General features: G+C 59.7%; 1 protein-coding gene across 1 annotated transcript in view; it reads right to left on the bottom strand.

Annotated features, from left to right (window-relative positions):
• The window catches only part of SLC16A2 (solute carrier family 16 member 2), a 51,180-nt gene extending 38,667 nt beyond the window's left edge, over positions 1 to 12,513 (bottom strand). Inside the window, exon 1 of the mRNA XM_026086285.1 lies at positions 12,366 to 12,513. Within this exon, the coding sequence (XP_025942070.1) occupies positions 12,366 to 12,426 (61 nt within the window). The 5' untranslated portion in view covers positions 12,427 to 12,513. The remainder of the gene's footprint in view (positions 1 to 12,365) is intronic.
• Positions 12,514 to 12,519: the final 6 nt, after the last annotated feature.

The raw sequence follows: 12,519 nt of genomic DNA, 5'->3' as shown, positions 1-12,519 counted from the left end.
AACGGCAATTGCCTAACACCAGCGGTGGCCCTCCTCATCCCACTGGAGGCGGCTGTGATGGCAAACCTGCTCCAGCGCTTGCCGCCAGCACAGGTTTCCTTCTCCTGAAGGCCACAGCTCGCARCCAGGTGAGAGCTGGGTGCTCCCAGAGCCCTCTGCCAGCTTCAGACCGGCAGATGGTCAACTCTGAACAGCATCCAAGTACGTAGAAGAGAGAGGCAGTTTTTTCTCGCCCGGCTTCTACTTACGCTCCTCTTCCCCAGACCTTTTCAGATCTCTGGTTCAGCATCCYGGCGATTAATAGGCTACTTTTGAAAACTTTTCTTATATTCAGGCTTTCCCTGGGAAAAAAAACAGAGTACTGGTGGTACTTTTCCTACAGTCGCAAATTCTTTTCCGAAATAGCTATGCACAAGTCACATGAATACCGAGGCTACGAGTGGCGAGGACGTTAAGGAGCGCCCTCGAGCTGCTCCCGGCCGCACGAGCCCACCACGGGACCGGCTGCCGGCCYGCGGAGCAGCCGCCCATGCCGAGACGTGCCGGTACCCAACCCGTCCTCCTTCCCAGGCAGCGGCCGCGTCCGGAGAAAGGACACGGATGTTCACAGGGGGCCCCGCAGCCGCAGCAGGTYGCGTGGCCCAGCCAGAAGCGCTAGGGAGTGTTTCATGCTGTAACCAGAAGGTCTTTTAGCACTTCACCGCCGTGCCGACCCCGATCCCGCGAGCTTTCGGCCGGGCGGTATTCGCCGGCCTTGGGAAAGCAAAATAAAGTCCTCCAAAATCCAATCGGCGTGACCCAGGGCAGGCAGGGAGCAAGGCAGGCAGGGACCGCGCAGGCTGGAGAAGGCAGGAGGAAAACCGCCCGCCGCCAAGAGATCTCCCGGATAGGCTCGGTGGCGGCAGCTCTGGCTGGGGGGGTCTCTCCCCGGCGCGGCGGGACGGGATGGGATGGGACGGGCCCCCGCCACCTCCCAGCGCGCCCGGCTCCCGCAGCGCCCGCAGCCACAAGAAAGGCCCAATGCAAATGCGACCGCGCGCAGCCTTCCCCTTTTAATAACCCGAGGTGTTACCAGCAACACCGTTACAGATTTTTATCTCCGCAGCAGCGCCTTTCAAGAGCTCCGACTTGTTTTTCTTGGAGATCGCGYTGCGTTTTATTAAAGCTGACACCAAAGAGGCAAAGGAGATGTTCTGGGCCCAGAACAAAAATATCCCGTTTAAATACCCAGTATTATTTCTTGGAAACAGTTCGCCTTTGACTTTAATTAAGCTCTCCCYGGGCTCACAAGCTCGGCATGCTTGGCTCCAAGGCGAGTTTAATCCCAGACAAGTTCCACCCCCCCCCCAGTGCTCCCGGCTTCCATTGTTTACATAAAGCTTCAGAAATAAATGTGTTTTTGCGAAAATACGGGGATTAATAGCTGGCCGGGGATCAAGAACATCTCGCCTGCTGATGTTGCCTMCTCGCCGATAGCCGGGTGAATAAGCGATGTCCCCATGACTGGCCGCGGTGGCGACGCATCCGCAGCGGCGATGCCTCCCCGGGGGCAATGCATCCGCGACGGTGACGCATCCCCGGGGCTGCTCCGCGAGAGCCGGCCCGCTCGCTCCCCGTGGGGCCGGACGGGGCAGCGGCAGGCAGGACAGCTGCGGGCTAAGCCGATGAGGCGTCCTGCCCACCAACCCCGTGCGTTTCGCTGCCGGCAGCGCCCATTGTTTTGCAGCGACAACGCTGGACGCGGGAAGGGCGAGCTCTCTCTCYGGTGCCTGGCTCTGCCACAAACCTCCCGTTTGATCTGCGCGCGTCACTCGGCTCGCTGGAGCCGCGGCTCTGCGCCTATTAAATAAAATAAAAAGACGCACCGCAACCTCCTTGGCTCTCGACTTTGCAAGCTCCAGCGAACAAGCAGCGACCCCGGCTAAGGGCAATTTGTATCTGCCGAGCCTTATGCAATCTCGCCGGGCTCCGGGCTCGGCTCTAATATCAATAATTACAACCCCATGGTAGAAGCACATTAGGATGATTGCAGCGTTAAGCCCTCAAAAGTTGGGAAATCCCAGAACGAAGCTTGTCTGGGCAACCTTAATTCATCGCCTTGTGCCTATACACAATGTAATTACAGTGGATCTTTAATCACACACCATTTTTTCCAGAGGACCCAAGTCAGATAGTGCGCACGAGGTACCACGCACATTAACAAACAGCCACCACGCCTCCCTCTCCCCTCGCCGTTCAGCGCCTGGTCGCAGCCCGCAGGAACCGGGCACCGCCACAGTCCTGCGAGAGCTCTCGGTGCTTCTTGCAGGGCTTTATACAACCCTTGGAAGGCCCCGCTGCCGGAGAGGGGAGGGTTCCACCGCCGGCTAGGTGCTGCAGTCGGCTCCGCGCACGCGGGGCAGCGCGCGAGCGGCGCGGCTGCTCATCGCGGAGGGCCCGGTGCTCACGCCGGGCGAACCCCGGCAAGTCGCGCCACGCCGCGCGCGCCCCGGGCTTGGAGGATCAAGGCGCTTCCAGTGGAAGAGCAGACGGGCCGCGCCGCGGGAAGCCAACGCTTCGGGGCCCTGGGCAACGCAACGCACCGCACCGCGCGGCGGCTCTGCCCATCCTCCGGGCTAAAAAACCAAAACAAAACCCAACCTGCAGCTCTCACTAAGCTCCTAAATCCAAACACAGAGCCTGGAAAGAAAAGGGGAGGAGGGAACACGGTCCCGTGACCGTGCACGCCGTTGCTGGCCCCATCCTTTGCCCTTGCGCCCCGCTTAGCTCCTCCGCCGGCGGATTTTGCCCCCTGCAGCGTATCGACGCCGCCGACGCGCCCGCAGCAGTTTCGCGAGGCCGTGCTCGAGGGCTGCGCTGCGAGGGGGAGGGCGGCCGAGGACCGCGGTGCCGGTCGAGCCCCGCGGTGCCGGCGCGAGGCTGGGCTCCCGCCGGAGCCGCGCGGTGCCAGCCGTGACTCACCGCGGCCCGCGAGGCGAGCGGCGTCTTGCAGCCTCCGAGGTCGCGTTCCCCCCCACCGCCGCCTGCAACCGGCGTCGCAGCGCTCTGCCCCGAAGGCCGGCGGCTTCGGGCCAGCGGAGCAGCTCATCCGAGCGCAAAGCTGGGCTGCGGGGCGCCGGCAGCGGCGCGGCGCCCTGGGAGGAGCGCGCCCACGCTTGCTCGGCGCTCCCGCTCCCCCGCCGCGGCTCACAGGGACTGTCCTGTCCTCGACTCCCCGGAGGAAGGGCCGCGACGCTTCCAAAGGGAAGCCGGAGCCTGGGCTTGGAGCAGCAACCTTCTCCCAGGCGGCTGGGGACTGACTCAACGGGGTCCGAGAAAGGCAGCCCGGAAAAATTGCTGCACTCTATGGAGCAACCAACGTATGGCGGATTCCTAAAGGCGCTTGCACTTGCGCTGGATAATTTTTAGGGATCCACGAATAAAAGGGGGCCAAAAAAAAAAGGCTGAAAGAGTGCTAATCCAAAACGTGGCCGGAACACCTGCCATCTCCCAGGCTGCGCCCCTGGTCCAAGGGGCGCGCGAGAAGGGCGGATCAGGAAGCGGCGAGAAGGGCGCTCGCCCGCGGTTCCTGCCGTCGCCCGGCCGGTTTGCAGGCCGCGACGCCGCGGGGCGCTCGGCTCGGGGCTGCGCGGCGTGCAGGAATGACACCGCTGCGTCTTTAACGGGCTGCGCGCGGGCAGCACCTGGCAGGACCTGTTGTGCGAGCTGCCTGGGAGATATTTGAACCGCGTACAACTGAAAAGCGTGTTGCAGCAATTCGGAGCACACGTCATGCGGGTTTTGCAACCGCCCCAACTGTCTTGGGGTGGATGAACAGAAATAGCCCGGAGTGAACCGAGCTCCTCCCGCCGGCCCCAGCCACCGGAACGTGCACGCCGCCGGCCGGCACGAGAAACGGCCCGGCGTTAAACCCAACAGGAACGCCGGCYGTGTCCTGCGCATTGCACACGCATCCTTTTTTTCTCAAGGGCTAAATGCCAAAAGACAACATCTCCTTCCACTGAAAGATGGAATAATCAATCCTTCCAGGAAGAGAAGGAAAAAAAATCAGGGCTGCAGTGGGTGCAGCATTTTTGCATGTGTATAATTAGCACCCAGAGCGCGGGAGGGTACACGGTCCTCTTCCCCTCCATCTTCAGGGCGTGAAAACCCAGGAAAAGTGATTCCCCATGAAAACCACTGGCTGGAAGAGGCTTCCTCCTCCAGCGCCGAATCGAGGCACCGGTCAGGGTGCTCGGCCATATCCCGCGGCCTCGGTTACAGTCCGAAAAATACCTGCAGAGCCTCCTCTGCGCCTGCTCAGCCTGCAGGAGAGGCTGGAGGACTCCGCGGCCCCAAGAGGTGATGGGGAGACCATCAGGGTAGACCAAGGGATTTTGGTGAGGCCCTTCAGAAAACTATGGGATCTGTTAACTAGATCTCCCAGATGCCAGCCCAAAGTGGGCCAAACCCCAAGCTACGGAAGAGGGGGGAAACCCCAGTGGTTTCCAGCCAGGCTATGGTGGACACGGAGAAGCTGCCTCCACACACAGCTGAGCTCTCCCATTCGACTGCACCTTATTTAAGTCCTCGGGCTTTTGCACAGATGCACTGTCAATCTAGCTGTTGACATGAATTTAGCACAGCTCTGGCAGAGATCCCAAAGAGTCACTAGAATGAAAAAGCAAAAGGTTACCCAGGCCCTATATTCAGATGGTGCCAACCGAAAGCACTTGCTCCAAATCCAGAAAACAAATTCCTCTGGACGCAGCAGCGACCCGCGAGCAGGTCCCACCGGGATTAGCTCCCCATTAACGCTATAATATCATAGCTTGTTTACTGCCACCCATGCCCCGAGCATTAATTTCCCCCTGCTCACTGCAGGTTACGAAAACAGACTTCAGACATTCCTTCAGGGACTTTCCAAAGCAAATAGGGCACTGCTGCAGAGCGAACCCAAACGGCGCGGTGCTCAGCCCTGCCGACGCCGGTGGGCTCCCAACCRCTCACGCCTACAGCTAAGGACAGCCAGCTGCACGGTCAAAATCCAGGTTATTCCTCTTTCCCACAGCTCCTCTAGAAACCCTACCGGTGAGCCTGTAGCCCTGGCCCCCAACTCCCTCCAGGGCTGTCTCCAGCCTGTTATTTTACTTGTAGCACTGGGAGAAGGTATTTGGTCCATAAGGGGCAGCYGAGGCACTGCTGTTGCTGCAGCTCGTGCTGCCGTTGCTTTGCTCCAACGGAGTGGGTGAGATCTCTGGTSCCCTGGCTCCTGGGCTCATGGTTACTAATCAGCTTGTTTTGGGACAAAAGCACTCTGACTCCTGATATCAAGATACGGAGGAAACTGAGCTCTTCACTGAGCCCTACCGGGGAAGCTGAATGCCTCCAGAAAACCTGATGCAGGGGTCTGCCGCTCCAGCGTCGGCCACCGCCGCACCACCCGACTTGGGGAAAACCCTTCAGTGCTCCACACCCCAAGACCTGTCTGTTCCTGAGATGGGAAGATGACTTCTCCTCCTGCTTCCCCTGCTCCCCTAGCACGTGGCAAGACTGAACGCCCAACGGTGCCACCCGGCAAGGCAGATGAGCATGAGCCTCCACCAACAGCCCAGCGTGGCTCTGCAGGACACGGCCCTCACGTGGCCAAGCCAGCTCAGGCCCGCTCTCCTGCCCGGGGTATGGGAGATAGCACAACGCACAGCAGAGCTCAGCCGASCGTATCAATCAACGTGCACGATAAGGAGAGAGGGAGACGGCCACAGGCAGAAGTTCTGCCCTGAGGAGACGAGCAGCAAGGGTGGCTGCAGAGGTACGAGGCAACACCCTCGCTAGTCATGCACGAACCATCTCACTCAACTGGAATTGCTTTCCTCCTCCCAGAGGGCCGCAGCAGAGATCCGCAGCGCTGGCGTCTCCTTCCAGGTACAGAGTTTCACCTAACCAGACGGCTCAGGCCTATTTTAAGGTCCTACAACTCAACTGCCCCGGATCGTTTCTGTAATGTTGTAGCATTACTTGGCCCGCTTTCCAGCAGGCAGGATATGCAGTCTCCAATGTCCCCTTCCCATATCACCACCCTTTCTCAGAAAGGTCAACTGTAAAAGATTTCTGATTTATGCTGCCTCTCCTGGTGTCCAAGTCCTGCTCCTTCGTGTTGACTTGACGTATTCCTGGAATTCCCTGAGAAGGGAAAATGAAACTGCTCCTTCRTTTCCTGGTACAAGGCACTTCCACTTTCTGTTAAATTCCCTGCTGTGCTCAGCTTCACAAAGCTACACTGAAAGCTTTGGAYGCCTTTGAAGGAGGAAACAAAGTTATTTTTGAAGAAGACTTAACCAACAAAACAAGCCGGAAGATTCTGGGCGTTGACTTTGTAAAATACTCCTTCAGACAGATGCCTGAGAGGTTTTGCTAATACATCCAGGAGCCCAAAGGGTCGGTGGTTTTAGATCCCAATCTCAGATCCTACCAAAACCTCTGGTTAACCCAACACAGTATCATGGGCATCTGAGGTGCAAAGAAGCAGTGCTGCGTCGAACTGGATTAAAAATTGAGGGGGGGACAGTTGGCAATGGAGCCTAAATTTGGCATCCAAAAACCCTGAGCAATTAATTTCAGAAGAAGTCTTGCTGCCCAAGTCTTGCTGCCCAAGTGGGGAGGGGAGAAAGGACAGTGAAGGAGTGTAAGGAACAGGCAAAAAAGCAAGAATTGCACTTTATTAAGTGTAATAACCAGAAGCTTTCAATAATTTTTTTTTCCTTGTTGTCTGGAAGTTTCTGAAAAGGCTGAAATGGGCTCAAATCACAGCAAGGTTCTTTTGTTTGTTTTGCTGCAACTGCAGTGACCGAAAAAGAAAACAAATGAATCAGGGATGACTGCGCAATCCCCGGGGAAGCGGGGCAAAAGGGACCCACCAGACACCACTTCTTCCTTACTATAGCGAGATCATGGGAGCTGCCACCACTTCGGTATGATGCTCACTGGGAAATACGCCCGAGACCGAAGCATCCCCTTCGCTGTTTGCTGCGGGACACTTAAAAGAAAGCTAAAATCCTTCAAATGGCAAGTCTGCTAGCGGCGAGGGTCCCCGCGCAGGCTGCTTTTCCGCCGTCCCTGCGCAGCGCATTGCCTGACCGTGCTGCTAATCCTGCATTCATCCTCTGCGCGTTTGGGTTGGGGTTTTTTTTTCCCTCCCCTCCATTTCAACTACCAGAAGATACAGAAAGGGTTTGCAAAGCTTTTCCTTGCTGAGAAGAAAATGGGAGAAAGGCTCAAAACGGCGTGTTTGGCGTGGGACTGCTCACAGACCGCAGACGCTCCAAAGCAACTGCCATCGGGGCTGGCRCAATCCTCTCGCCCGGGGCGGCCGGGATCCCCCCTCGCCTTGGAGTTCACCCTGCAGAATATCAGCATCACCTGGAAACACCGCCTGGATATGGAGATGAGAAGCTCCCTTAAAACAGCGCTCCCGCGCAGTAATAAGCGCGGTGGCTTCAACGGCCTTAAGAAGGCGGTTCAGCGGTGCTGCGACGCTTGGCTTGCTTCGCGGGCTGCCACCTCGTGCGGGGCCCATCTCGCCCTGCTCAGACGGGGCGAGAGCCACCTGCGACGGCCACCGCCGGCTGGTCCCGCCGTGGGGGCCGAGCCGAGGCAGAGCGCGGCGCCGGGAGCATCGCGCCGCGGACAGCACTGCGGGCAGCGGGACGGGCGCTTTGCAGCCGGCGTTTAGGGCTGTAAGCGGTGGCCAGGATGCCTGTGCCCACCTGGGTGGCGCCGTGCCTCGGTCAAAGCACCCGGGAAATGGGACCAGCGGTCCTGCCGCCGAGCGCTGCTCCCACCGCCAGTCCCTAGGCGAGCAGCCACGCCAAGCGCCCTCAGCAATTAATAAAAGCGTCACCTGCGGGGCGGTTGCGTAAGGAGGGCACATCCGCAGTGCCACCTTCAGGAGGAGCCCTCCCAGGCACAAGAACAGAGCGATAAAGCGTACCACGCATGGCAGACACGACAAAGGTTTGCTTATTAACGGTTCTTCATTTGATTTTAACAGCGCCGGTAAAAGGTGCTTTCCACGGCCGGCGATAAGTGTGTGCAACAAGTTATTTTTTCAAGTATGACTGAAACGAGGACTTTTTTGTCCAACTTGCGATACCACGAAGTAGGCTAGGTGCAGCCGCGCCTCCGAGCCTCTCAGCCTAACCCCCACGCGAGGGATGGGAACAGGAACAGGAGATCGCTGAACACTCCTGTTACTCCTTACGCTAGCGTTTCCAGGCTCCTCACAAAAATCACCCATTCCTGCACACGCAGGCGGCTGCTGCATTAAAACAGGCCCAAATCCAAAGCCTTGGGTAGAGGTCGCTTTTCGCATACGGCTAAAGGAAATGCATTTTCGCGGCAGCCATTCCCACCCGACCTACGCAGTGTGATCTCATCTCTGCCGTGAAAAATTGCTCGAATTTAGCGGAGAGCAGTTTCAAAAATTACCTCTTGCAATTTGCCCTCCGCTCAGAGCCTCCCGTCTTAGCTCGCAGCGACCACGGAGAGGCCGCCGGGCGCGGGACTCTTCCGCACGCGCCACGCGTCGGCCCTGGTTTCCCCTCCCGCTCTTTCGGCACTGTTATTACTACCCAAATGCTTTACTTCTTCCAAGAAACAAACTCCCTCCTTCTTACCAAGCCTCTCCCTCGCCTCAAGAGGTTTTAACACAAAACTAACACTCCGAAGCGCCCCGGGAGCCTTTCGGGTTTTGGCAGGGACGGAGCGCCCCGGCTCAGCGCGCGGCGTCTGGCTGCCGGCACCGGAGGAAGGGGGGACGAGCTGCCCCGAGCTCGGGGCGTTTCCCGGCGGGCCCGCAGCTCCCCCCCCAGCCGTCGCGGCATTAAACATTAAGCAAAGGGAGTTAATCTGTACCGAGGAGACCGAAACCCGCAGGGGGCAGGGAGGCGGAAAATAAGGAAAAAAGCAGGATCGATGCGCCCCTCCGGGCCRCCCTGCCGGCAGCCGCCAGGCCTCCGGCAGAGGAGACGTCGGTCGAAGAGGGTCAACGCTCCGGCAACGCTCTCCGGAGCTGCTCTCCCRCTCGGAACGGCTCCCGCGGCGGGGAAGGCCGAGCGGGAAGGCCGGGCTGCGTCCCCACGGCAGCTCGCGCGAGGAAGCCCCGCAAGGAGGCTGGACGCGCCGGGCAGGCGCTGGCGGCCCGCGCTCCCCGCGCCGGAACGCGGGGTTACACGGCCGGCGGGAAACGGGCCTGTCCGTCTTGCAGTGACTGCTTCCCCGCGGCGCTCAACACCTCCGCAGCGCAGCGCAGCGGAGCAGTTCCTTTCCGGCCGAGCGCTCCCGCGCGTTTCTCTTCCAGCGCCGGCTTCTCCCGCCGATCCCCGCCGAAGGAAAACAAACCCGAAAGCACAGAGCGTGCCTTGCGAAAGTCCTGGCCCCGGCCCCACGCTGCTACGGGCCGCGGCGCTGGGCACGGGCTTGCTTGTTTACCTACGCTCGCAGTATATTTCTTTAAACAAAGGCGCCTATGCATTCGACGTATTGTTGCGAGCGGGTTTGTTTTGAGAGCCTGACCCCAAATTTGAACTCCGCGGATCCTGCGGCCCTCGAGATCAAACGCGCAAAAACGTGACCAGTGCAAACAAGAAAGAAACCCTGACAATTACGGCCGGGCGCTGGGGCGGCTATTGTTCGGCGCAGGCCGGCGCCCGCTCCCACGCGGGCGGCAGCCCTGCCTGGGACGGGACGGGACGGGACGGGACGGGACGGGACGCCTCGCTCGCCGCGACACGGCCCTGCGGTCGGCCCCCAGCCCCTCTCCGACCCGCCGCCCCCTTGCCCGGAGCGGGCCGGACACCAAGCCGGCGCAGGGGCAGGTCCCCGGGCCACCGCTCGGCTCGAGCGCAGCCGTTGCTCCTGCTCCGCAGAGCCAGGCGGCCGGCGCCCTTCGCGGCCGAGCTCGCGAGGGGAAGCGGACGGCGCGGCTCTTTGCAGGAAGGCGGCTACGATATTTCCCCGATGATGTTCGCGTGCAAACAACCGCCGCGGGGAAATTATGCAAGGGCGAAGAGGGAGGGATGGGAGCGCCGGAGCCGGCGGGGAGGGAGGCCGGAGGAGGCCCCCCGGCTGCCCTGGCGCTGCCCTCGGCTCCCGGACAGCCAAGCTGCAGCCCGGAGATTTATTGCTGCTACTGACGGCCCGGCACATATGGTCTCAATCACGGAAGGCAGGCGAGGAGCTCTGCCCGGCCGCCCCAGCGCCGGGCGGGATGCTCTCCCCACCCGCGGGAGCGCCGGCAGGCTCGGAGCGCGGCCGGCGCCCTGCGTCCGCGCGGCGAGAGCAGACACCGTGCCAGGCGGTGTGAACCGCCTCGCTCTTCGCTCCCCTCCGAGGCCCTTCCCCAAAGCAAGCACCCGAGCTCGTATCCCGAAAGGTCCGAGCACGAAAGCTGCGGGAAGGGCCCGCGCGCCGGCCGCTGGCGGCACAGCGTGCCGGGAGAGYAGCGAGCCCGGCCGGCGCTCCCAGAGCCGGGAGGAGCCTCGCCGAGGCGCAACGCCGGGCCAGCGTGTCAGAGGACATGCATTATTAACGGCCTTTTCCTTAAGCACCCGGACCAAAATGCATATTCGTCACCGAGGCAATTTAATCACCAAGCGCGGGCTCACCTCGCACGCCTACACGCCCTTCTTCCGAGAGGCCTCTGCGCGGTCATACCCATAAATAAATAGATCTCGAGAGCAGGAGGCAGATGCTGACTCCTACAGACTCTGTCTCGGGCATGTAGCCTTTAAACCACCACAACTTTCATTATTTAATTTCTTTTGTTACAACTTCTGCCTTTACAGCTGTGCCTTAGGCTTTCTAGATACGATCGCAGAGAGCAGGAAACAGGCAACTGCGCGATGAGTTTCCTGGAGATCTGACACACGCATACACACACACCTTATATACTCCATCAATCACAGTAATTAAAGTTATCTGTACATTCCCAGCTCCGTGCAACACTGCTGCTGCCCTTAATTACAGGAGCACATCACTTCTCCGGTAACAGCATCACATAGTTAATTCTCGATCCTTAGATGTGGTCTAGCTTGGAATTTATTTTATTCTTGCACATTCACGGCTGCAGTCGGTTAGCAGATGCGTTMGCTGAGTGAAGGGAATGCAGGCAGCTCTGCCTCCAGCGGGCCCCAGAACGAGACTTTAAGCGCCTTACGCAGCCCCCCCAGTACTGCCAGCATCCCCTGCCCGGCGGCACAGTCCCRCTTCGGTTTCTGACCGTTGCCCGTGTCCCATTAAAGCATCCAGAGGTGCAACATGACCATCAGGAGTTTCCCCCCAGCGCTAAGCGCTTGCCCCTTCCCACCAAGCAAAAGCAAGGCGGGCCGTGGGTTTTCGTCATGACGATTGAGGTGACCTTTTCATCGAGAGGAACGCGACACGGGACGCCAGGGTGAGCCTCCCGGCAGCTTACGGCAGTTGTGCCCGGCGCCGACCCGCTCGCAGGCCCACCCGCGGGGACTGTCGCCCCAGCAGGCGCCAGGCCCTCTGCCAAGGCTGCTTAAACGGCGGGGTCTTTGCAGAGAGAAAGTCCCTTCTCCACAGCCCTGCGCARCACAGCCCTCGCCTCGGCCGAGGTCTCTAGGTCCTACCAAAACACACTGCTACGCACTGTTTGCGGTCCTCGTTGTTAAAAACCGCCAAATATTACAGAGCCTACACCTCTAGGCAACCATATGCAGATAACGCTGCCAGACTTCACCTACATAATTGAACGGATACGACTCCTAGGAAGCGTGTCTGCAAGACAGATGCTCTCCCGGCAGCCACCCCCAAGCGCGACTCAGGAGATAAGGCAGAAATAGAGCTTAAAACAAAACAAAACAAAACAAAAATTATGGAAAAAAAACCCAGGTAGCTCCCTCCTATCAGTTGATTTGCATTATTATCCTTACTCCAAAACACATCAGGCCGGACTAGCTGAGGGCATGCTTTTCAGATGAATTACTTTTAATTGACTGCAGAGTAGCTTCGAAACATCTGATACTGTTGTAGATAAATATAGTAACGGCTGCAAGGGTAGAGGGGGGCAGGGAGCAATCACAGTTCAATGCATCCGAGGAGCCGCTTCCAGCTCAGCTGCATACTTCTGCGAGGGCCTGTGCTCCCGCAGGCGAAGCAGCCAGGCCGAGCACACCTAAACCCTCCCGGCTTTGCAGCGCGACCCTACCTCTGCCCGGGCGCAGGCAACTGCYGAGGTGCTGACAGCTCTGCTTTTAAGGCGGGGGGAGCCCCGAGCAGCAGCCCGGGCTCCCACCCGCCCCGTCCCGCCGGGCAGAGCAGCCGGGGCAGCGGCCCGCGACGCCGCCTCGCCGGGGGCCCCTCACCTGTTTTGAACTCCAGCGTGGGGTCCTTCTCTCCCGGGCCCAGGTCGCTCTGCAGCATCATGTAGAGGATCCCGAAGGAGTTGTGGATGCCGAAGATGGAGCCGTTGCACCAGGTGGCGGCGAAGACCACGACCCAGCCGAAGCCGCCGTCGGG

This window comes from Apteryx rowi, unplaced genomic scaffold, assembly GCF_003343035.1.
Source record: "Apteryx rowi isolate R43461 unplaced genomic scaffold, aptRow1 scaffold_69, whole genome shotgun sequence".
NCBI classification, from domain to species: Eukaryota; Metazoa; Chordata; class Aves; order Apterygiformes; family Apterygidae; genus Apteryx; species Apteryx rowi.
This window is presented reverse-complemented; position numbering and strand designations above follow the sequence as displayed.